At 38.3% G+C, this 26,699-nt stretch overlaps 1 protein-coding gene across 1 annotated transcript in view; it reads right to left on the reverse strand.

Annotated features, from left to right (window-relative positions):
- Window positions 1–26,699, reverse strand: part of LOC122814372 (zinc finger protein 420-like) — a 263,065-nt gene that overhangs the window by 157,493 nt on the left and 78,873 nt on the right. The window contains exon 5 of the mRNA XM_044086957.1: window positions 16,931–18,525. Within this exon, the coding sequence (XP_043942892.1) occupies window positions 16,931–18,525 (1,595 nt within the window). The remainder of the gene's footprint in view (window positions 1–16,930; window positions 18,526–26,699) is intronic.

Here is a 26,699-nt window from a genome sequence, read left to right on the forward strand (position 1 = left end):
TCTGAACACAGACAAAAGAAACAATTGATGTGGTAAGATCTGCCTACCATGAGCACACCCACCATTATTCAAGCTAGACATAAAAAACAAAAACAATAGCAAATGTCTTTACACCAGTGCAAATACAGGAGTATATATAAAAAAAGAAAGGGCTCTGCAGTGCAACACTTACCTCATTAAGCTCTGAAAGGGAAAAACATGAAGTGAAGTGCTAACACTAGGAGATGTCTGCCTACATAAACTGTGGCAAAAATGTTCTGAAATGGCACAGGCATAAAAGCATGCTTTGGTGTACACATGGGCAGATGTGTGCCATGAGTAAGGGAAGAAACCAGAGTTCTTGAAAGCTATCTAGAAAGACAGGGCACCTAGTAATAGTATCTTGTAGCAAGGAACACTATGACAGAGATCTAATGAAGAACATATAATTCTTAGCTGTTGTGTTTGGAGGATACCCTCTGAAGTGATTCTTCAAGCACTCTGGAGTTTATCAAGATCCATCCCAATACTCTCATACTGGGAGACTTCAACTACCCTTTCATCAACCGAGAAAACTATTCAAGTACCAATGTACAGGCCCAAAGCTTTCTGGAATGTATCACTTCCAATGCCCTGGACCAGCTCATTCTGACGCCCACTAGAGGAAGCAACATCCTCGACCAAGTTATCACCAACATGGGAGACCGTTGCTCCACACCTATAGACAATTCCTCCCTGGTTAAATCCAGTCACAAGCCGATCACCATGGAAATCTCCATCTCACCTACACCCCCTGCTAAGGTGACCACCCTGAAAAACTTCTCTAAAGCTGACTTCGGGCTCCTAAAAACAGAAGTGGCTAACTTCTTGGCACCCATGCCAATGGAAAATAGCTGCATGACTGCTGAATCATACACCAATGCACTGTACAAGTACGTACACAAATGCATGGACCTTGCCATACCAAATAGAACTAAGGCACTCTCCTCCAAAAAAAGGAAGCCAATCTGGAGGTCTCCAGCCATCAATAAACTTTACAACAGAAGGAAGAAACTGTTACAGAAAAAAAGTAAGTCACAAGACTGGAAAACCTCCCTTATCAGTCTCAACAAAAAGTAAGATCCCTTATCAAATCCTCTAAAGCCAGTTATGAAGGCAGAATTTTGGCTGACACCAAAAACAACCACAAAGCCTTCTATAGCTATATCAGAAACCTTCAAGGCAATATCCAGATTTGCTCTGAGTTATTGCACAATGGCACCTCCTATACTGAGCCAACAGATATAGCCAACATGTTGGCTGACAGATTCAGTGCCAACTTTACCCCACCCCTCAAGGGCCCTATCACAATACCAGAAGAAAGCCTGGTACCCACCATTTCTGCAGCACAGGTAAAAGCTGCATTGTCCAAAGTCAAGAATACAGCATCCATGGGACCTGATAATATCCCTGGCTGCATCCTACATGAGCTACAAAATTAACTGGCACCGCATCTGTGTGCCCTGTTCAATCACAGCTTTACCTCAGGCTATGTCCCCAATGAATGGCGCACTGCTAAAGTCATCCCGCTCCATAAAAGGGGGAGCAACTACAGACTTGGGAACTATCACCCCATTAGCCTGATGAGTCTGGTATGCAAAGCTATGGAGCGCATCATCATGGCCCTGCTTAACAAAGATATATGCAATCTCCAGACTCTTGACCCCACACAGTTTGGCTTTATTAAGGAAAGATCCTGACTGCTGAACCTGGCTGACTTCTTTGAGGCAGTCACCAAGGCTGTGGATGAGGGCAAGGCAGTGCATACAGCCTACCTCGACCTGGCCAAGGCCTTTGATACCATTCCCCACTCAGATATCATTGATAAACTCACCAAACTAGGAATCAATCCTTACATCACTAGGTGGGTTGCAAATTGGCTCACAGACAGGACCCACAGAGTGAAAGTTGCAGATTCCAAATCAGACTGCCGACTAGTCACAAGTGGAGTCCCACAGGTCTCGGTCCTGGGCCCTCTCCTATTTAGCATCTACTTCTCAGAAGTCCAGGCCAACACAGAAGGACTCTGGCTGACCAGGTTCGCTGATGACTGCAAGCTAGGAGTCATTATCAACTCTCCAAGTGATGCAGACATCCTACAAAAGGGCCTCTCCGAGACCAATGACTGGTGTCAGAACCATGGCCTGAAGCTTAACGCCAAAAAATGTGTTATCATCCCCTTTGGAAAAACCTCAGTTCCCATGAAATACCACATTGATGGGAGCCCACTGAACACTGAAGGAGCCATAAGAGATCTGGGCACCCAGGTCGACAGCCACCTCACCTTCAAGTACCACATTGCCACTGTGGTCAGAAAGTCCTTCTGCGAGACACATCTTATAACCAAAGGTTTCACATCTAGAAATAAAGAGGTCATCATCCTTCTCTACTCATCCCTCATTAGACCAACCATCGAATATAACGCCCCATTTGGCATGTGTCTGACTAGACACCTACAACAGCTGGAGAGGCCACAAAAGTACCTCACAAAAAGGATCCTAGGCCTTAAACACATGTCCTATATGGATAGACTCAAGAAACTTCAGCTGTTCTCAGTCTCGTATCATCTACTTAGAGGTGATCTCTGCTTGACTTGCAAAGCCATGTCCAACCCAGCCCTACCTGAAATGCTACACCTAAAAAAATCCCAGTCCTCCCGCACCACATGCTCCGGAGATCACAAGCTCATTAACACAATTAACAGAACATGCTGGATGGACAGGTTCATCTCCCAAAGACTGTCCATACTCTGGAATAAGCTTCTCATTCATATCAAGCAGAGAACCTTGCTGGCCCTCTTCAAGAGGAATCTTGACGAGCGGATGGGTAACAAAAAGTTCACCACAGGGATCACTCCAGTTGTGAACTAACATCGGATGGCATGGTGTCTGGGCAATCCTTTTGGGGCTAGGTTTGTAAAGGCTCCAGGGCCATTAGCCCAGTACACACCTATGAACCTATGAACAGATAAAAGCACAAAGCAGCCTTTCCTTTATCTTCTGCCTTACCATATGCCACTGATCGCATGTCTTACGGTACCCCATCACATATTTTTTTTAATACCTGGTCAAAATGTTTTTTCTTTGTGTGTTTTATGCTTAGATGGCCTGAAAAAGGAATGTTATATGCTATGGCCACAAATTTTTCCTGACAGACCCTTTAGCCTATCAACTGCTGTATTACTTCACCCTGTAGCCTCCATTTACAAATGCATTTTCTGCACAATCGACCTTCGTCCCAGTATACAGACTCCCTCTACCCTTGAGAGCCGGAAGCCTTTCTTGCTACCTCCGTCAGATTTTGCAAGGCACAAGTCTGACAGTTTTTGCTTTTCAAAGTTCCCTTTTTGTGATCCTTACCCTTTCTAGTTCCACAAGACGTCTACAATCCTTTGAAAATTCTGTCTCAAATTTGAAGTATCTCCCTTCAGAGAAAGTCCAGTACATTTTGACACTTGTGGGTCTAATTTAGGCTTCCTGCTATTACCCAGCTCCTCTCCTGAACTATCCACATTACCAGCCTTTCCTGATGGCACAGGTGTTGTATGGGTCTCCTCCCCATATGCCTTCCTCACATGCTATTCTCTACACCTGGATTGAAATAACTACACATAACAAAAGGCACTGTACCATGAAAAACACTACTTAGCAGGACATTTTCTTGGATACCACCAACAATTTTAACCTGCCTGTGTTCTTGTTCCTCCCTTCTTAGTCCAAATGAATCCTGGCCAATGACACCTGTAAAGATGCCTCTCCAATTGCCCTAACTGGAGTAGGTTACTCAGGCATGTAGGGTTCCACTTTAACAATTGCAGGCTTAAAATAGTACGTATTAGATAATATCTAATGAAATTTCCCTTTAAGCAATAGTCTCACTACCAGGATAGGGTTCACACTGTTGTAATCAAGAACTACTGTGTCACAACCACCTACCTCTACTTACATACTACCTCAGGTACTTCCCCCAGACGCCTTTTGTTCCCCACCTTGTCATGGGGATATACATCCTTATTGATTGCACTAACATCTAAGCCCACAACCCCAGCTTGTACTGGGGCTAATGAATTCCTTCTTTGTCCAGGGAACCTGATAAGATGCTCTAGATCATCTGTTATGGATTTCTTTATATCTAAGTGCAATTTGAGGTAAATCCATCTTGTGAAGCTGGACCAGTGTGCTAAGCAGAGATCACACCTTTTAATACATCTCTTCAGCCAAGTCACATACTCTGTTTGTCAACCCACACCTCATATTCTCAGGCAAAATACTGAGTGGTTGCTTCACAATTAAAAGCTCTTCCAGCATTTCAAATGTGATAGGTTGACATCCACTCACCCACCTGTTAAAATAAGTGCTCATTTCTGCAATGAAATCATTGACGCTGCCTTCTGATGTTTCTTATGCAGTCTTCAGGTGTGAGCTTAAAACATTCTAAAAGTACACACCTTACCTTACCATCTGACATTTTGCTAATAATATGCACAGCTTTACCCGAGAAGAGTTAAAAACCTCATCCACTGCCCGTGGTCAGTTTGGTTCTGATTATATTTTAAGCTGTACTCCAAGTCACCTTCATTTTGATACTTTTCTTTCTGCATTTTCTGCCACTTTTCCCATTTTGCATCAATGTTATGGGACGTTATAGGTTCACAGGTTCATAGGTAGGTACTAGGATCTCAGCCCAAGGGCCTAAGTAAGCCTAGCTAAAAGGTTCCCAGGCTTATGCCACCCAAGAAAGTTAATTTCCTGTGCCTCTGTTGAGCACAGCCACAGAAGTGACCCCCGAGGTGTTTTTCCTATTTCCCATCCACTCATCAAGATTTTTCTTGAAGAGTGCTAATGAAGAACTTTGCTTGACATAGATGGGTAGCCTGTTCCAGAGTATGGGAAGTCTCTGGGATAGGAATATATCCCTCCTGCAAGTCCTGTTTATTGTGGTGACAAGGTTTAGGTCCCTAGAGGGTGTAGCTCGGAGGGATTGGGATTTCTTTAGGTGTAGCATGTCCATCAGCTCTGGGTTTGACATAGCTTTATATGTTAGGCAGAGATCACCTCAGAGTAGGCGATATGCTACGGAGTAAAGTTGGAGTTTTTTGAGATGGTCAGTGTAGAGCATCTGTTTGAGGCCAGTAATCCTCTTTGTGAGGTACTTCTGTGGCCTTTCCAGCTGCTGCAGATGTCTTGTGAGGTACATTCCAAAAGGGGCATTGTACTCTATAATAGGTCTAATGAGTGCTGAGTAGAGGGGAACAATGACCTCTTTTTTCCTGGATGAGAGCCCTTTTGTGATGAGGTGTGCCACATAGAAGGATTTCCTGACTACTGTGGCAATGTGATTATCAAAGGAGAGACTACTGTCCACCTGGGTCCCAAGGTCTCTTATCACACATTCGGCGTTAAATAGACTGCCATTTATGTGGTAGTTCATGGGTACAGATTTTTTATCAAAAGGGATGACAATGCACTTTTTGGCATTGAGCTTGAGGCCATGCCTTTGACACCAGGCATCTATCTTAGTGAGGCCCTTCTGTAGGATGTCCACATCATTTGGGTACTCGACTATGGCTCCTAGTTTGCAGTCATCTGTAGCTTTTGTGTAAGGACTTACCATAACCGTAGACATCCTCCTGATTACTGTTGCAGTTATACATTACAGATGTTTTTTTCATCACTGAAGTCCAGCTGGAGTACCAAAGCTTTACCTTCCTGAGGGAGTACATCAATATATGACCTCAGCTCATGTGCATAGGATTATAAAGGACATACATGCTTGCAAAATTCTCAGATTATCTCCAAGCCAGTGGCCTGAAGACAGCTGAGAGAGAAAAATGGTCAGCTAGGAGGGCTATAGCTAGAACAAATAGGAAACGCCCTAAGAATGCATGTATGCATATGTGTGATCCAAAAGAAAGAGAATAGAAGGGAGGGAGGAAAAGAATACTGCAGCTATGATCAGTAGGAGATCTACTGTTATGGTAAGTTCTTACACAACTGTATTATGTCCTAAATGAAATCACTGTGGCGGTTTTCATTGTAAATGGGTGAATCATGAAGAGAAAAGGATGGGGGGGGGGGTTGGCTGGAGTGAAGAGTAGGAACTGTCCAGGAGACCAGAGAACACTGATCTGGCAAAATCCGTCCTAGATCTAGAGAAGATATCAATCTTGAAGTACTTTTGAAACTGTACACAGAGGATCAAGTGACCATTTCCAAAATAGACCTGGCATCAACCTCTTTGTGGAAAGCACCAGAAGACGCAACCACCTGAGTGGAATGTGCATTAGGACTTGCTGAGTAGTGCTTTAGCAACATGCTGCACACCTACAGTGCCTGCCAGGTTGTCCACCTGAATGTCCACTGCACACAAAGTAGTTATTAAGTACTTCTTATTCAAACCAATATGTTGGAGCTTTTTTTGATTTACACTTGTTAACAGGTTGTTTACTGACATCTTGGAATATTTCTCAGAGTTCTTCATGCCAGTGTCCTAAATGCTATGATTAAAAAAAATGATTTGTAATGTATACTGTTATGTGGTTTATCTTATGTCTGCAAGGGTACACACACACTTTTTGGTAAAAAGATTGTTTTGCATGATAGTAAAGCACAGTTTACAATAAATCCACACTGCTGTAAAATCTATGTAAAGAGGGAACAAGTGTACAAACCTTAAATGCCACACCACGGACACCCAAATATGTAGGCAGGAAGGCATCTAATCTTAACAGCCTATGGCAAATGTGCACCATTGCCTTGGGTTATGACCAATACCTGTCACATCCAAACAAACTGTACACTATCAGCTTCAGAACAGGGTTACAATCATTGACTCTCCAGGATTTCACCCATCTCAGTCTGAACCTAGTTCCTTCTATTGACATCTTATCAGCAGCAACTGAAAATTAACCCAACCAGTTCTCCTGCACACACACACACACACACACACACACACACACACACACACACACACACACACACACACACACACACACACTACAATATTTTCCAGGAGTGGCTAAATATACCTCTCCAGTAACAGCACAACTTACCTGCATTCAAGTTACACTACCACCTATCAGACTGCTAATATGACTCCAACATTTAAGTTACTGATCACTGTATTAATGAGCTATCCAACATTATATTATGACACATGATGGTCAGACTGTCCCTACCTTCAAAAGACTGGACAGCAACATTTACATCAACACTGTCAGGATGCTCTTTGCTAAACAAAAAAGACATGAGTTAATACTCAGTCCAAACAAGACTAAACTCCTCATCTTCCAGCCCTCAAAATATAACTTAACCAACTACCACTTTAATATTACAGCCAATGACAACATCATCATCTCCCCAACAGAAAATACCAAACGACTAGGTGATGAAATTGACAACCATCTCAAATTTGACATTTACATTTCTCTGACCATAAAAAAAGTTCACAAAAAACTAGAGGCTTTGTACAGAAATAAGCAATTCCTCACGAAAACAGCCAGAATCTCAATTGACAATTCCCACCTTATCTCCACCCTACTCTACACCTCTCCTATATTTACCAAACTAAGACAAACCGACCTAAATAAGCTTGAATCTTGTTACAACAAAATCGCCACATTTGCCACCAGCGTTACCTATCGCAGTCACCACTGTATATCACTTACTGAACTTGTCTGGCTCAAACTCCCTCAACACTTTCACCTAAATCAACTCTCCCTTCCTCACAAGTTAATGCATTATCCCCTTAAAGTCCCAGCCCTCCAAAATCTACCCCAACCCTACTGGACCACCAGACCACTATGCTCCAACAGCAAAAATCAACTTCAAAACTCAGCTGGGGAAGCACTTTTCTCCTGCATAACATCCAAATTATGGAACCCCCCCCACCCCTGCAATAACCTCTATACAATCATGCAATCACTTCAAAGCTGTGCTAAAGACACACTTAAAAAAACACTGGTTATGCCCTTGCTCCAATCCAGACTAGAGACCTTCTTTCTCAACCTCACCACCTCCCCCCTCAGCCACTTATACACCCTGCATTTTTCATTCCTATCTTTCATCTGTTGGCACTGGCAGTCCTGTTTATTTCTTAACTTCCTTAAGAACGCAGCTCATCTCAATCACCTAAGGCATCTACCCACCATACATTCCATCTATACTACCTACTCTGTATACTGTCACACTCCTTAATCTTCCCCTCCTATTTCCTCCTAGTCTCTGCACCTACTTCCTCACCAAACACAGCTTTATATCGGGCTCAATCTACAGCCATAACTGTTATGTCCAATAGGCGTTATAACTACATCATCACTGTGACTGTTACTATTATACTAATGTTTCAACATGTGCCATCACAGATGTAACCAATGCTCCTGTGTATATATGAATGTATACTCCATGTATATCCACTGTCCTTCATGTAACTATGTTACTCATATTTTATGTTTGTGGCTTTAGCTGGCATTGTTTACTTCCATTTATACCAATTTTATTAACTTTTTATTATTAATTCTGTATTTAATGTATTCTTTGTGTGGAGATTTTCTCTCCGGGCCTCCGCTGAAAAAGGACCCAGTAAACAAATATATATAAATAAATAAATAAATAAAATAATAAATGAGCCACTTTCTTTGTCAAATGACAGATCAAAACTATTCTTTTAAAAGATCAGATTTCACATAAAAAGCAGTACTGCGATGGAATAAGAAAAAGCAAAAATAAAACAAAATCATATGGACAGACTGTTGATACAAAAAAGAAATCAACTGTATCTGAATATTTATTTCCACTTAATCAAATCTGATGACTCAAGCATCTGGATGCACAAAGTCCAACAAATCTGCAATCTAAGCATCTTGATGTAGCTTTTTCTGCTTGTTAGAATTCCCAAAGTCCAAATAATAATTCCAGACAAAAAAGAAGAAAAAGGACAGCAGTTGCTCTGATGCAGTAAACTCCACAAAGGTTTGCGATACTTTTAGTACAAATGGAATTTGTCTTTCCTTCTCAAAAAAGATGCAGAATGCTTACATATTTCTGTTGCATGATGATGTAATGCAGCTTTCATAGGAAGCTGTGAATTCACAACCATAAACAGTTCATACAATTCAAAATAAAACAGTTCTACATTACATATATCAAATATGTACAGCTATTTACATTTTCATATCAAATACAGACTATATCATCTGACAGAAAGGACACATTTATTATATACATTTGGTATTTGATATCTGACATGTTTTATGACTGATCAAGTGTAAGTTATCTATTTAGTGAATGTCATATAAGCTGATACCAAATGTGATGAATTCCATGCTGTTTTAGGGAGAAACAAAAAACACTACTTGTCAAAACAAAGTTTTACTTCCTCAATACAAAGTAGTTTGATTGTTTTTATTAAATGCATACAAATCAGATTTCAGTATTTACCCCAGGCTTCTACAATATACCTTATATAAACTGTTGTTGATCCCTCTTCTATTTTTACACATTTCTATACTCCCTGTTGCTCCAGTTCTTCTGTATAATACTCACCCCTTACTGTAATATACATGATGAATCAGTTTCCAGTCACAAATAAGTTTTTCATCCACAAATGTTGCTTCTGTGCATTTACCAAGGTCAAATATCTTTCTTATATCATCTGAAAAAGTTTTAACCACATGTCCATTCAATTTTTAGTCAGCTGATTGACAAACATCAAAGACCCCCCCCCCCCAAAAAAAAAAAATAGGGTGGAATGTCAGTTAATTTAATTTTTCTGAATTAAAGCTGTAGCCATGAATTAAACTGTTAAGTACATAACTTAGTGGTTTGCATGCAAGAAAAAAAGAGCAGGATGATTAGAACATGCAATAGAAGTGAACCTTTTCTAATGTTTGTCTATGAACCTATGTAAAGCAGCTTGACACTTTTTCATAGCAATTGCAGTGTAACTGAATAAAGATTAATGTATTTTATATATTTGCAAAAATTCAGAAATGTAGAATGATGGCAAATTATTCTTTTCAGTATACCCATGCCAGTTTCAGCAGCTATTCATTATGGGATTATTTTGTAAGATTCCCCATTTTATTCTTATGATATTTTTTCCTGTCACCTTCCAACCATCAGAGTCCCCATGTCCTGGATCCAAGAAGGACTTAATATTCAGCCAAGCATCATTTTTTTATATATATACAAGTTATTTGCTTCCCCCCAGAATGGACTGGACTGTAAAGTACAATGTGTTCATAAGTGTGCTTCTGATGTGTTCATAAGCAATTACTAGGCGAAAAAGCCTAGGGAGCCTTTTTAAGCGTATCCATGCTTTCCAAAGGTGAGAATCAAACCTTGTACCTTGTGCTTATAAGGTAAACACCTTAACCATTATGCCAACCCCTTATACCCCAGATTGCTGAGCCCTTTAATTGTCTCTCCTTTCTGGGTGTTTAGCCACAGCTACAGCATGCCGCTTGTTAAATGTGCATGTTCTGGTCTTTAAGCAACATTTGCTACAGTGGTCAGCCTCTGCTATCAATACAAGAACAGAACAAGCTGTCTCCCTCCCCCCAGCTGGGTAAGCCACTGCCAGCGACTTACTCCCAAGGACTAGCTTGTCAAGTGCCAAGGCCATTGAATGGTAACAAGTCAGCTGGGATGCAACCAGGGCTTCAGCTTTCTGTACCATAGGCCTAAGGATCATATTTATTTTAGTTATATGTGATTTTTTTTTTCATTCTACTGACAACTAAATTTTTATGTAAATTATTGTATGTAGACACTCTGAGTAGGAGTTCCATGTTCAGTTTATCATGTGAAATTCCTGCTGTATTAAGTAAACTTACAGGAGTTTCTCCTTTGTATCTGGAACACTCAAGTAACTCATTTTTTTTCTTTTTTGTTTGTGTTTTGTTTTACAAAAAAGCACTGAATACAATGGATCCCTATCATTTGATCGAGTTTTCAAAAACTCAGAATTCATATGGTCGAGACTATATGATCAAGTTTTTGAAAACTTGAAGATTTTGAATGGATATCACGATACAGTGAGAATTAGGAAATGTACCTTTTTCTTCACCATAGTGGGATCTTGGAATTATATTTAATTTGCAGGGGGGCTTGTCCCCATTCATAAATGTAAAAAAATTGATTTTTGGTTTTTTTGATGCTCAAGTTTTTGGAAACTTGATCATATGGTCTCGTCCATATGGATTTTGAGTTTCTGAAAACTCGATCATCTGAAATAGATCCGTTACAATCACCACATTTATGTGCTTTGTTTCTCTAATTTTTCCAGATGTTTAGGGTTTAACAGTGTGTTGGAATGGGCCCCCTTCCTAAGTTGTGATGTAAAACAGCACTGCTTCAGTCACTAATGCTCTCCAAAAGTTAAAGGATTTAAGACCTTTAATTTTCTTGGTTAGGTATCTTTGAGGTCTTTCTATTTAAGCCATATGCTTCAATTTATACATACCATGGGGGCAGAGCATTGAATGATGGGTTTGATAAAGGAAAAGTGCAGAGGTGGGATGACATTTTTTGGATGTTAAAGATTTTCCAGTGGAACTTAACTAGACCAGATAAACAGATTTCCAAACTATGATGGAAACATGATGATCAAATGAGAGAAAACTGTCCACTTAAATGCCAGTCTCTTTTATAAGTACGCCTGTATGGAGAGGAGTACAATTTATAACATATGAGGTGAGAACAGCTTTTTTGATGAATGGTACTATGATGCAGTTCTTCTGCATTTAACATGAGGCCATTTTCATTACAGTAGGTATGTGCATATCCCAGCCCTTGACGAACCTGTTCGGTATTACTGGATAAGCATATAATAGTGCACAGCTTTCAATAATCAGCAAGTACGGTCAGCCACACTTCTCATATATTAGACTGGATCCCTAAAACAATAAATGCAAGATATGAGAGAGCCTAACATCGATCTCTGTGGTAATCCATTAGTTACAATTTTATGTTTAGAGACAGTACCAGCAACTTTTGCAACCTGTGATCTGTTGGCTAATGAGTTTGCAATCCACAAACTAATATAGGGTTTGTATTAAGTTTCTCATTTTTTTAACAATACAAATATAAGGCATACTGACAAAAACCTTGATGAGATCAAAATTAATAGTGTGCACAGAGTGACCACTCTCCACGGCATCTGTAACATTTTCGGAGAAGTGTACCAGGTTCAGGATACAGTCCCTGACCTTCACAAAACTAGACTGACTATGGTCTATATCAGTTAAGTGCCTGCATTTGCAGAAATGAGTTCAAATATGCTATACTCCATGGGTTTGCATATAAGGCTAGTGAGGCTGGCAGGCCTATAATTGCCTGGCTCTCAGGGTGCCACCTTTGTATAGAGAAGTCACAATGACTGCTCTCCAGGCATTAGGCATAAGGCTCTAATAGTGCATACTTTGCAATGATGAGAATGCAGCCTGGTACATTATCTGGGATTTAATGACTTGACTCCAGGAAATTTTGTGGAAAAAATAAATTTTCAGACATACCGGGGGCAACAATGTGGGTAAACAGGGTAAAGCTAGCACTAAATTTGTCTGCTAATACACTGGATGTATCCATGGGATTGGAATATGTGATATCATAATGGAGGAGCTCAGTGCATTGATTGACAATATCCCTTCATTTCCTGATACAACTGAACAAAGTTTTGTAGTTTCCTTTGGTAACTGTAGCAACCTTAAGCTGATGCTCTGCTTTACATTTTCTAATATTATCAACTTGATGTTTTTTTTCTAATATGCCACGATGTAACTATACACTGTACTGTCTATGCCGTATTGTACTGTATGATTTTGAGGAGCTTTTCTCCCCGGGCCTCCACTGAAAAAGGACACATGTCCAGATGGCCTTTCCCGGTTAACAAATATAAAATAAATAAAATAAAATAAATAAATAATAATAGTCTTCAGTTCCTTACAGGAATATTTCATTCCAATCATGAGACAAGGAGGTAGGGCTTTCTTACAACTTTTCATATTTTTTTTTCTGTTATACAATTTATTAATATGAGAGTTCCACCAGAGAGGTTTATTCTACAAAACCCCGAACAAAACAAAAAGCTACATAAACATTAAAGCCAGTAAAAAGACCCAAACTTTATTTCAAACACTCTCCAGTGCCTTGGCCAAAAGGTCTTTCAAGAGATTTATTATATAATTTGCTATTATATTTAGAGCAGCTGGGTACTGACCTTTCTATGCAGCTGTTTAGGTGCTGGTAAAAGTTGGAGGTGAATGTGGCAACCCTCTCAGTTGGGTTCATTTGATGGAAGTTGTTGGGAATTTCACTGGGATTTTCTGTAAGCTGAAACTGGTTTTGCCCTGGTGAAGTCTCAAAATATGGTCTCATCTGGTGGCTGGATGGTAGCATACACCTCACATAGAAGATGGCCGACTTGTAGTCAGATTGAACCAGGGATGATTACATGCAGAGCCAGGCAGGAGCTAGGCTGGAAAGGATTAGTTTAAGAATATCAGAGCCTCTAGGATAGTTTTATAATTTGCTCTAGTGTACTGGTATTAAAAAAGTCTAGGAAATCTTAAGCATATCCAGTTTTTGAGGTGTTGGTGAGCCACTTAATACTTTGCTAACTGAAGCAAGAGGGTTTAATATCAAACCAGATGGGGATCTATAACTAGTAGTGTAGTAACAGTTGGATTTATTAATGCTGATTTTGTTATTTGTGTTAGGGATATGGTTAATTTATCATGGGGTTATGATATTTTGAGAAAAATAGATACACTTCTGCAGCTGCCACTGGGAGAGAAGGCATTACCAGCCCTAAACTCTGGTATAGAGGCAGTGTTGCCACTCCATTGAAACCATGTTTCAGTAGATACACAGATACAAATGTTTTTGAGTTGCGTGAGGACTTCACGTTCTGGCATCTTTCTGTTTAGACTCGTATTAATGAACAGTCTTAGCATGATGTCCAAAACCGAGTTTGAATTTGCTACATAACAATGCCCAGAATGGTGTATCTGTCTGAAAAGGCTCTACAAAGGCAGCAAATACTGTAGACAGTTTGCAGAAGCCTTGGTATGAGAGGTGAAACCATTCCTGAAGACACAGGAAGTCTTATCCAGCAGATCACCCCAGGCCGACACATACTAGCTCCCTTAAAATGACACCAAATATTAAGCTAACTATTAAAGCCAATTACCTTCTCTTGGGACCTACACATCACTCTTGTTGAAGACAAAAAACTGAAGACTGTCTTACATGGCTCTAAAAGATGCAAAGTAAGATCCATCATGTCTCTCTGCACGTTCCTCTGGGTGCAGCACTTGAGGTCAATCACTCACACATGAACTCATGTGGCAATTAAAGCTGAACTCTTTTAGGAAGCCTGGACTAAACTACTACTGTTCAATTAGAAGTGCACTGGAACTTTACTTGCCACATTGTTTACATAACTAATTTTATTTTATTCTACCAGTTGGTTTTAAATACCATTTTAAATCAGTTGTAATTTAAGTGTATATTTTGTTTCCATCATCATACATTTTTTCTTTTTCTGTTTCTCTTTGTTTCACTTTATTCAAAATGATGTGTAATAACAATACGATCTAATTATACATTTATATATATTTTTATAGATAGATTTTAGGGTTCTTGTACACAGACCTGAAGAAGTCTAAAAGGACGAAAGCGATCTTTGTTAACAATAGGTTATGAACATAGAATATGATTTTTACAATTGATTTTTTTACATGCAAAGTGTATATGTATATATTTATATATATTTTTTGATTGCCAAATAGACGAAGGTTGTTATATTTCCAGCCATGTAGTATATTGTCTTGGATAAAATCACAGACTTAATAATCTACTTAATAATCTGGTTAAATAAGAGGTACCACATCATTATAAATTTTATTTAAAGTACATAAGGGAATGTCACACTGATGGGGAAAGGGATGTGAATTTAACATGTGTACCAATAACACTTTGTTTTACAACACAATAAACCACTCCCTTGCCTGATAAAAGCTATATATATATTTAGAAAGCTTGTGAGGAAACTATTACTCTATTTTTGTTTTACTTGGATCGCTTGTCTGTGTACTTAATAAAGGATCTTCGACTGGAAACAGACTGCCTGCCTTTCTTGGATTACTTTCGAATACTTAGTAATTATATATTTTTATTATTTATTTATTTATTTTTTTTTTACTTAAGATGAGTTTAAGTTCGCTACTTCTACTACTTTTGTCTGATCTGATTAATATACAGTGATTAACTAGAGATATATGTACTGAAAATCTTCCACACAGAGAAGTTTCTTAGACCATTTTGTTTTTGGACCCACTACACTTGTTTAGTGGGTTGTTTTGAGACTTCGGGGATACCACTGAGATTACTTGTTTTTTTTTTTTTTTTGCAAATTTTTATTCAAATACAATGTCTGTTTTTTTTTACCTTTCTATTCCCTTAACATTCTGATATTTCATAATCACAGTTTTCCTTTGCTGTACTTCCTTATGGTTTAAGTTTCCAATGCTTCTCAACATTTTTATGTTAGCACATTTAATAAAATCAGCCCTGTGTCACATTATTGTACCTTTCACTACATACCGTCAGCTTTAATATCATCATAGCCAGCCAAAAAGTATGCAATTATTTCCATTTCTGTACTGCAAAATCTGCAGTTATCCGCAGCTCTCACTTTTTTAGAACACTACTTAATATGTAATCCACTCTCCTCTGCAACCATTATCAGCTTTTCATTTCAAGTACACCTCCGCCATCCGTGTATCAGATCTTCATAAATACGAACCAAATTCCTCAACATATGGAGAATAAAGTCCTGATTATGACCCAGAATTTCCATGTGCAGTTAGTGTCCTACACACTGGAGGAGCTGGTTTGGGAGGTAAGAGAAATAATGAGACAGTGTCTTCTCGCCCTGCTGCAGGGATGGTTATGTATGCATGTCCAGGGAGCATACACTATTGCAGAATCCCAGTGGGAAATGGAGATAATTCAATGCCAAGATGGAAGGACTCCTGAAGACTGCACTATTCATTATAACTGGTGAAATACCCTCACCATTGCCAAATGTACTCATACACTTGAGCATATATGGGCACACATGAGACAATGTCAAGACCAAAGGGAAAAAACGGGAAGGAATGAGCTGTACAGCACTACCCCAGGGGACTATATGGGACAACTTGGCATATGGGGAGGTTTTGTAGTCACTATAAATGTGGTCCTTCTAATTTCAGTTTACATTTTTATGGTGATGATGTGTACATGCCTTCTTTTGCACTTTAACAATTTCTGCTGTTTTTTCTGCTAACTGTTGTGTGTCCACTTCTTGACCGATTTCCATATCTGTACCTTTCTGAAAAGCTTAGATAATGTTGTACATGCATTCATATATGTATACACACAAAGACATGCATGTACACACACAGTAACAGACATCTTAACACACGCATACATATGTGAAGTCCCACAAATTGAGGACTACATATATAGAAAAAAAAATAGTTTCAAGAAGTCCCCTGCATCTTGCAAACAAAGGAAGGGCTATAGTTTTGCCATGCACTGACTTTTCAGTATAATTTAATAAGCATAAATACGTTTTTTTGTTTTTCTAAGTGAGATATCACATTTGTTTGCCAGTCAATCATGCCAAAGTAATGTAAATAGTGAAGCAAGCCTATTTATAGCTTAAACTTCCTTTCCAGATATAAATGCATTTTTCAGTATTGTCTTCAGACTGCTTAAATATTCCTTGCCAAGCCTCACTCTAATTTGTGCATACTGCTTTACTGACTTGAAAAGTATCCCCAGATATTTATACACTCCCTCTTGTTCCAGTTCATTTACATCACATTCTTCTGCCAGGATGATATTTTTTTCTGGATGTTTCAATTTTCCAATTTTATATTCTGCTTTTGCCCACTAATCAAGGCCAAATGGTGAAGGGCTTGGTGCAATCGAAGGCTGCTTACCTGTGTGAAACACTTATCACATTCAGCACATTTATATGGTTTCTGCCCCGTGTGAGTCTGTTGATGCTGGAACAGGTTAGCCTTTTCTGTAAACGACTTAGTGCACATTGAGCACTTGTATGGTTTCTCTCCAGAGTGAGTAGCACAATGTCGTTGAAGTTTGCTGAGAAATTTAAAACACTTGCTACATTCAGTACATTTATAAAGTTTATTCCCCACATGAGAGTTCTGATGGTATGTTAGTTGTTCTTTCTGTGTAAAACACTTACTGCATTCAGTACATTTATATGTTTTTTTCTCCATGTGAGTGTATAGATGCCGTAACAGATTACTCTTCTGTGAAAAACACTTGTTGCATTCAGGACATTTATAAGGTGTATTTCCTGTATGAGCGTTCTGATGGTATTTTAAGTGCCCCTTTTGTGTAAAACATTTATTGCATTCAGTACACTTATACGGCTTCACTCCTGTGTGAGTAGCTTGGTGGCGTTGAAGGTTACCAAGAACTGCAAAACACTTACTGCATTCAATACATTTATAAGGTTTTTCTCCGGTGTGAATGGCACGATGCTTTCGAAGGCTCCCAAGTCGAGTGAAACATTTACTGCATTCAGTACATTTATATGGTTTCTCTCCCGTGTGCATGCCTATATGGTGTCGAAGACTACGGAGACCAGTGAAACATTTACTGCATTCAGCACATTTATATAGCTTGTTCCCTGTGTGAATGGTATGGTGCTCTTTAAGACTACTGAGACGTGTGAAGCACTTACCACATTCAGTACATTTATATGGTTTTGCACCCGTGTGAATGGCATGATGCCGCTGAAGACTACTGAGACGTGGGAAACACTTGCTGCATTCAGCACATTTATATGGTTTTTCTCCTGTATGAATGGCATGATGCCTTCGAAGACTACTGAGATATGTGAAACTCTTAATGCACTGATCGCATTTATATGGTCTTTCACCAGTGTGAATGGCATTATGCCTCCGAAGGTTACTCAGGCATGTGAATCCCTTACTGCATTCAGTACATTTATATGGTTTTTCTGCAGCATGAATGGCATGATGAATTCTAAGCTTACTGAGACATGTGAAGCCCTTATTGCATTCAGGACATCTATATGGTCTATTCCCTGTGTGAGAGTTTTGATGGCTTTTTAGGTGACCCTTTTGTGCAAAGCACTTACTGCATTCAGTACATTTAAACGGTCTCTCTCCTGTGTGAATGGCACGATGCCTTCTTAGACTAGTCAGGTATGTGAAGCTCTTACTGCATTCAATACATTTATACAGTTTCTTCTCTCTGTGAGCTTTCTGACTTGTGTCACATTTTGAGCTCTTGGAACCGTTATTCATTAACTGAGGTTGTGGTGTAGAAGAGAGATGAAGCTTGTTACAGGCTTTTGGCCGAGCACAGTGTTGCAGGTTCTCTGCTTGGTGTTCTAACTGTGATGTTCCAAGTGATGGTTGTGGACTGCAACTCACACTGCATTCTGTGCGTCTGGAACCTAAAAGCAGATTAATTATTACAACAGTAAAATAAGCATGTCAAATATTTTCATCAGAACAGCATGCATGTAATGTTTAAGCATTTGAAATTCTCTGGACTTCTTTCAGTAAAATTTCTTCTGTTGCAAACATTAATAAATAAATTCTCATCACTTACCAGACTCTTTCCAAGCGATGAGCTGAATGCAGTCTCTTTAACGGACTTTATAACAAATCACTTCTATGCTTGTATTGATCCTCTCACTAGCTGTACATAACCTTTCTACATGACTTTATAACAAATCAGTTCTTTGATCACTCTTAATCTTGCTTTCTAGACACCTGATACATACATAAGTATATAACCCAATTTTTTATCTTCACCAGAACTATACCTAGTGCAGAGTGAAGTGTGCAAGCGGATGTGACTGCAATAATGGTACTGATTTAAGCAGCTGCAAAGGTATGTTGGTTTCAGAAATGAATCCTGATACTGCATTTGCAATAATGACAGCTGTGCTTATCATGTAAACAACTATAGCTCATTACAGCAGCACAGAAGTTTTGGTGGATTTTTTTTTCTGTTCTCTACTCTGGGAAGACCTTTTTCATCCTCAGCTTTGAGCTAAGGTGGGTGCCAGTTTGGAGAAATGAGCAGGATATACCACATGACATAACTATGATCCTGATCTTCACCTACTAACTAGCTCAATGTAGGCAAACAACCATCTATTTGCTTAGAAAGCCCTATTAATTCACTAACCTTGGGGTCATTTGTAATAGCTGGCTACACATTGTGGCACTGTTATTTAAGTTCATAGGTTAGTACTAATTTATTATTTCAGTTCATAGATTAGCACTAGGCTAACTCTCCTCGCAACCCATTTTAAGCCTAACCAGTTTTCCCATTTGACAATCAATCGCTGCACCTTGTGTCTGTAAGGTGAACACCTTAACTTTTATGCAACCCCATTTGGTCACTGAATACTGCAATATTTTTAGGCATGACTCCTATGTGATAAATAATAACATGGGTGAGAATACACCACCACAAAAAATATATATATCCTAACCATGTTTTGTTGCTGTTATCAGACAATGGTTACGTTGCTTTGGGGTTTATCATTAAAAAAGTTTAAAAATGTGTTAAAGGATGGTAACTTCTCGGATGGTAACTTCTCTCTAGTCCTTTTGTTTTTCTCATGAGTGTGCTGCTTCATGCTACTGAGCAAGTGAAAAAAAATAAATCAAAGGAAGCAGACAGATTCAAAATAACATACAACAGATGAACAGTGATAAAATACAGTAAATTTACCAAAACACACCAAATGTAAAAACAGCAGATCAAGTCATAGCCTCTACTTCTTTGGCTAAGACTTCATGGAAATAAAGAATCAAAAATAGAAAAGACCATTTAAACAGATACACACATTAATTCCTCAGTGGAAACCAAGAGATATACAAAGTGCAAATCAATAAATAAGGTATTTAAATTACAACCAATGTTTAAACCACGAAGCCTAAAAATGCTGTATAAATACTTTAATTTGAAGTAATTTGTTTTTAACAGGTATGCCCCCCCTCCCACCCTCAGCAGGAGGAAACATTTGTTGCAAATTTACAGCTTTTAAGCCTGCTTTTTGGACAGGGTTAAAATAAAAAAACAAACAACGTTCAAGTGCCTCCCTCTTCTGTTGCTAAAAAATGTGTCTGGGATACTCCTGAACTCTTGTCTTAAGCTTTCATCTGATTTCTCATATATAAAATAAATTTTAGCAGCATGTCAAAGCATAGAACATACATTCATGATTACAAAACAAGTAGCCAAAACTGTTAAAATGTTCTCACAGTAATCTAATCAAATACTCTGTAAACAACCTTACAAATGTTGCAGCCACTGCCAGGGTATGTATCTACTACGAATAATAATAATACAGGGTTTAAATCTTGAATTAGTATGTGCACCAGCACCTTTATTTCATTCGTTATAACTCAAAATGAGTGAAATGAAGGTACAGAAGCATGTTAAAAATATATGCGTTTCTTTTATAGGAGATAATAGGGCACTTAAACATTTTAAATTCATCCTGGAATAAATTTTTACCAGTTTTTATTTACCATATTATATGTTTCATCTGTGAGCACATCTTACTCCTGCTACCCTGATTGCTGTACTTCATACTAGATCCATTAAGGTAATCCTCATGTTACTAGAAATATGTTATTATACATTAATGGAGAATTTATGACACAAAGCAGTTAGAACGTTGGAAGAATTCAAGGTACCAAAATCAAAGATGTTAAAATTAAATGATATGGCATTCGAGATGAATGGGAAAAACAATACAGAAAAGAAATAAAGATTTTAAAAGAAGGCAGAGAAAACAAAGGCATAGATAAGGATGAAAATAAACAAAATGGGAAGATGGGGAAATTCAAGTCAAAAGTGACGTGAAAATGTAATAAAAGAAGAGAAGCAAAAAACAGCATAAGAGTTACAAAGGAATCAGAGGAGTAATGGAAAAATGAAGAATTAAAACTAAAAATCTCAAATAAGATGAAAGAAAGTATAAATAAAAAATGGGAATGATATTAAAGAACAGCATAATGATGCACAATGGCAATGAAGGTAAACACAGGAGTTAGTAAGAAAAGAACGATAAACAATACAATAATAAGAAAACAAAATTGGGAGGGCAAAGTATCAGGCAAAACTGAAAGCAGCAGATGAACAAAAGAAATGTCTTTTTCCAAAATTATTTATGAATATTAATTTAGTACGTCATAGTGAGGACAGTTGGGGATGATCCTTTTTTTGAAAAGTCAACTAATTTAGTATTGGGGAAAACAATTTAAATTCTCTTTAAAATTCAAACAAAGGATGTTTTGCAATGGAGTATAATTTTATACCTGGGTAGCTTAGCAAAGTACACTGCTGACTGTAGTCAGTCATTTGGGTTATATGGCTGGAAAGTTTCCTTTAAATGTCTTGTTGAAATCAGAATAAATGATAGTAATGGGAAATATAACATACATGGAAATTAGAACATGAATAATGATAGATAGAGAGAAGGATAACGTCCAAATGACTAAAGGGACAGTAGATTATCATTTAGATAATTCAGAAAGGGTCAATAAAAGAGCTGCAGAGATAAATACAAGACGTTTTAGGCTAAAAAAATGACTATTTATACTGTACCAAGATTAGAAAAAGAGACAACATGTAGATGAAAAGAAACAGAATTTATCTTTGAAACTATCATACAAAAATATATTCAATTTAGGAGAAATAAAATGTACAAAATATGCAACGACAAAGACAAATTAATATTCGGTGCAGTAAAAAATTGCAGCATGATCAATGGAAATACTAATGAACTTGAGGATACAAGAATATACACAGTGAGACAGCAGGAGTGAATAGTTAATAACTGACAATGTAAGGATGACAACACGAAAAAACATTAAAACTGGAATAGATCAGAAATGAATTTATTAATATTTATTAGATATTATATTAAATATGTTAAATTATAGGAAATCAATTTGAAATGATTAGTTTTCAAGAAACCTGGACAGTGGATATAAATTAAGTGAACATTGAGAGATATGAGGTTTACCATTACCAGATGTAGATTTAAAGAGCTAAATCAGGTTTGGTGACTTTTGTTATATAAAATTACTAAAAACAGAAATAATTCAGCAGTCAGCAGCATTGTTATTTATTTATCATATGGGAAAAGGAAATGTAATTTTGTTAATAAATCTTCCTTTATGCAAAAATAAAAACTGTGACGAAAGACATCATCTGAGTGACTTCTTGACTGGGAAGAATGTATGTGGTCCTGATGAGACTGCACAGATATGCAATTTTTTTGAACTTATTCTGCACAACAATGTGTTTATGTTTGGTATGAAGTACTACTTGCAGAAATGGGGTGTAGCCATGGGGACGGCATGCACCAACACTTATGCCAAATTGGTGTTGGCGCAGTAGGAGGAGTGCTGTGTCCTTGATCCCCATAATACCTGGAGAAACTTCGTCTATTTTTACCAAAGGTTTGTTGATGACCTCTTTATTGCTGGGAAGTGGTCAGAAGAACAGCTGGCAGATTTTGTGGCTTATCTACAACAGAACACTAGTTATTTGACCTTCTCTGTCAACTACTCCACCACCTCAACAGCCTTCCTTGATGTGGAGTTATTTATGGATGCACGAGGGATTCTGCAGACCAGGACCTATAGAAAGGATTGCTGGAAGAACACCTATTTGGAGAGGGGGAGTATGCACCCCCAACATGTCTTTAACAACATTATAAAAGGGCAAATTATGCGTGCCTCCAGACTGTGTACCCAAGATGATGTGCACGATAGAGAAACTGGGTTTCTGCTGTCATGCTTTAAGGAGAGAGGTTACTCAAAGGGAGTCATAAGGATGGCAAACAGGGAACATAATGCGTGGAGGCAGACCTCTGCAAGACCTTGGTTTGGAGGTGGTAAAGGTGGAAATCCTACTTCTGAGTTAGACTCTCAAACTGGCGGGCGTAGTCACATTGTGAACAATAGAGGGGGCCCAAGGTTGACTATTGGTTACAATAGTGATGTCAACAAAATTAAGTGGATTATACATGCAAATTGGAAGATTCTACAGTCGGATGATGGTATTAAGGAGGTGGTAGGTTCGGCTCCTGTCTTTGGGTTTAGAAATGCACCTAATCTAAAGAGACTGCTCTGTAAAGACCCTATGGGATGTACTTCTGGGCAGCATGGTTTGGGACTGCAATGGATAGGAACATTTCCATGTGGACACTGTAAAGGCTGCGTCTTTATAGACAGGTCTAACAAATTTCAACATCCTGTCACTGGGAGTGCATATTGTTTGAAAGGTTTTGCCAACTGTACGGCCAGGAACCTGGTCTATTTAGTGACGTTCCAGGACTGTGACTCATTTTATGTTGGCAAAACCAATAGAATGTTGAAGGAGAGGGTCCTACAATATTGCAGAGATATAAGGAATGGTGGTGAGCATAATGCACTGGCACAGCATGTTAAGAAAATTTTGAGACATACTTTTAAATTTATGTCCTGCAACTATGTGCTTTAACCAGAAGAGGGGGCGATATTTCCCTCAAAACAGAACAGATTGAAGTAAACTGGATTGCAGATCTGCAGGCAGATAGAGAGCCAGGGCTTAATAGTGTTTTACCACTAAAGCCTGTTCTTAGAGGGCGTAGATCCTGGAAATTGAACTGATTGGTCCCTCTAGAGAGTGTGTGCTGTACTGCATTTTTATTAGTTGAATGTGGTTTTTAAATAGGTTTGTGTTTCGTTATGATTTGTACTTGGATTTGAAAAAGAGTTGGATTACTCGAAAGCACTTATCCTGGTTATTAAAGATTTTATTCATACTCTACTGTGGTGGATCCATTGGGTTTCATTGCTGCAGATAAATAAGTAGGTACTGTACTAGACACAGCAAATACAACAAAGTAAATATTTTAGATCAAGCAATCTTTTAGCAAAATATTGTTTATTACTAGAACCAGGTTATACCCAATGCATATGCATTTATAAATTTGTTAGCTCAGGACCTTTTGCTGCTAATATTACTAAGATTTTTGTTCTAATTATTAACACATTATTTCAACCCCCCCCCCTTTACTGCTATAACAATTTTAATTTATTTTTAAATTGTAATTTTTATAAGAATCTTAAGCAAGAACAACACTTAGTGCCGAGAAGTTTTATCTTTCTTCTGAAGTATATTAATTTTTGATTATATTGTACTCAATGTGTCTTATTACTCAATTTTTCCTTATAACCTTGGACTACAAAGGAAGGCTGGCCAGACAGTTGGTTTACCCTCACCTGCCAGACTCACTCCAGACCTCTCAACTAGTGTACAGATTTTCGCAGAATGTCCAGATTTTTGCCTCATATTTTTGGTGTGTTCCTCCTAAAATCTGTACTTTTTTGGTAAATAGCTGAGGACTGAAGTCATTAAATAATGACAAACATTTGAGTTTAAGATTCCACAGCCTTCAAAAAATTCATGCTAATGCGAAAATTCATGCTAATGCAAAAACCTATTATTCTCTCAACTTCCTAAGTTTGTAAGAGCAATATTTAAAATCTGACCCTATTTGTCCCGCCAACATTTTAGGCTTTGTCCAGATTTTTTGCTCTAAGAGGTTGAGAGGGATTTCACTGCACATGGTTTTATTCAGGCAGTATAGCAATTTTCTGACACTCATAGATAATGAATTACTGCTAATCCAATCACTATCTGTCTGTGAGAGATGCAAAGACTTAAACTGGAGGCCTCATTCTCTCATACAAACACATCCCATCAGCAACACACATCATCACAGCACATCACACTACTTAATGTATAACACTTCTCATTACTCACAGATTCTCACACCAAATTATCATAAGATTAGGCAGTAAAAAAGTCCCTCCCCAAGCTTCGAGGCCCATTAAAAATGGAGTCCAGCATCAATAGAACACCACACCACCTGTCAGCATAACCATGTAATTAGTAAATTATCCTAAATCCACTATATCTAACACCCAAAAATGCAACTAAAAATGTACTTGTGGTTGGTGATTCCATGGTTAAACACACCAATTCTATTCCAATGAGACTAGACAAAAAAAAAGGTTACAATGAGTCCTCTTTCAGGTGGCAAAACAGCAGACATTACACAGGCCCATAAGACACTTAAACTTGACAAATATGATTATGACATGGTGGGAGTTCATTTAGCAGTTAACAGCATGGTGCACAAAACCCTTAAGAACATGCAGAGAGACATGTTTGAGCTAACTATGCAGGTCAAAAATGCAGGAAAAATATGAGCACTGACTGGAATCCTGTCTAATCTAAGGATGATGCAAAGGCAGAAAGAAAGAACAATTGGCTTAAATACTGCCCAGATAGATAATGTCATTCTAGAGGATCCAGTATATTATCAGCATGTGATGGAATGTTTGACAGTCATACATACTTTGCCAAGGAAAGCTTGCACCTCTCCATCCTGGGCTTCCACATAATGGCAAAAATCTTTGCTTCCTCAACAGTGACTTTTTAAGACAGGGTTTAACTAAAGGACTGACCAACCTACACAGCAAAACAAACCAAGAGCAAGATTCCATCATGATGGCTCTGTACAATGATAGAGGCCTAAACAATAAGTTATCAGATCTTGAAGCCCTCCTTCATTTGGAATACACTCATACGTGTGTTACTATTAAAATTTGGTTTACAGTATCAGTAGAGCAACAGCTGGTACACTCACTTTTTGTGCAGAAGGCTGTGGGTTTTATTCCCACAACAGGTAGACTGACTGCTGACAATGCAGTACAGCATAAGAGGTGCCCCATCTTTCAGATGAGGCATTAAACCAAGGCCCCCATCTGCTTGAGTTGGTGGTAGCTCAAATGACTAAAATATACTACTGCACTTAATGAAAAAAGAGTAGGGAAAGTTCCTATAAGCCCTTGTCAAATTACCGTTAGTTGTATAAATATCACCTTGGGTCTCCCCTAAAGAGAGGCCTAGTGGGACTAACCTTATCAACAAAGGATTAAATAAATAAAATAAGATAAAATAAATGCTGAGAAAGTACCTCTCAATATCTAGGTTTTGTGCTTATCATGCCTATAGACCCAACAGATAATGTGGAGGAGTATCCCCAATTGAGACAGACCACATTACTTCGAGGCAGATTCCTAGAGACCTACAAAGAGAATTTATTGCGATCTAAATCACACTAAATAGGACAAATTATCATATCACAGCCTATTACAGCACTCCTCTGTGTCCTCTGAAAACCATGTTAGAGTTCTTCATATTTTGGATAAAATCCCGATAAATAAGATAAATAAGAACAACATAATCCTGGAATACTTTAACTGCCCAATGATTAACTAGGGCACTTACACCTCAAACGTGTGTTATGCCCAGAAATTCTTGGATTTCATAAACAAAAATTCTCTGAATCAGACTGTCAGGGAACTGAAGCAGTTATTTCTTATACACCACTGTTAAAACACGTAAACAGACTGTCAGGGAACCTACTAGAGAGTGAAATATCTTTGATCTGGCTCTCACCAATGCAGTATCAGTGTGTAATCCTTCCCTGGTGTTCCTGTCACCAGTTAGGTCTGATCATAAACTGATATTCTTTTT

This window comes from Protopterus annectens, chromosome 10.part0 (assembly GCF_019279795.1).
Source record: "Protopterus annectens isolate FY-2018-M chromosome 10.part0, PAN1.0, whole genome shotgun sequence".
In the NCBI taxonomy this organism is placed as follows: domain Eukaryota; kingdom Metazoa; phylum Chordata; order Ceratodontiformes; family Protopteridae; genus Protopterus; species Protopterus annectens.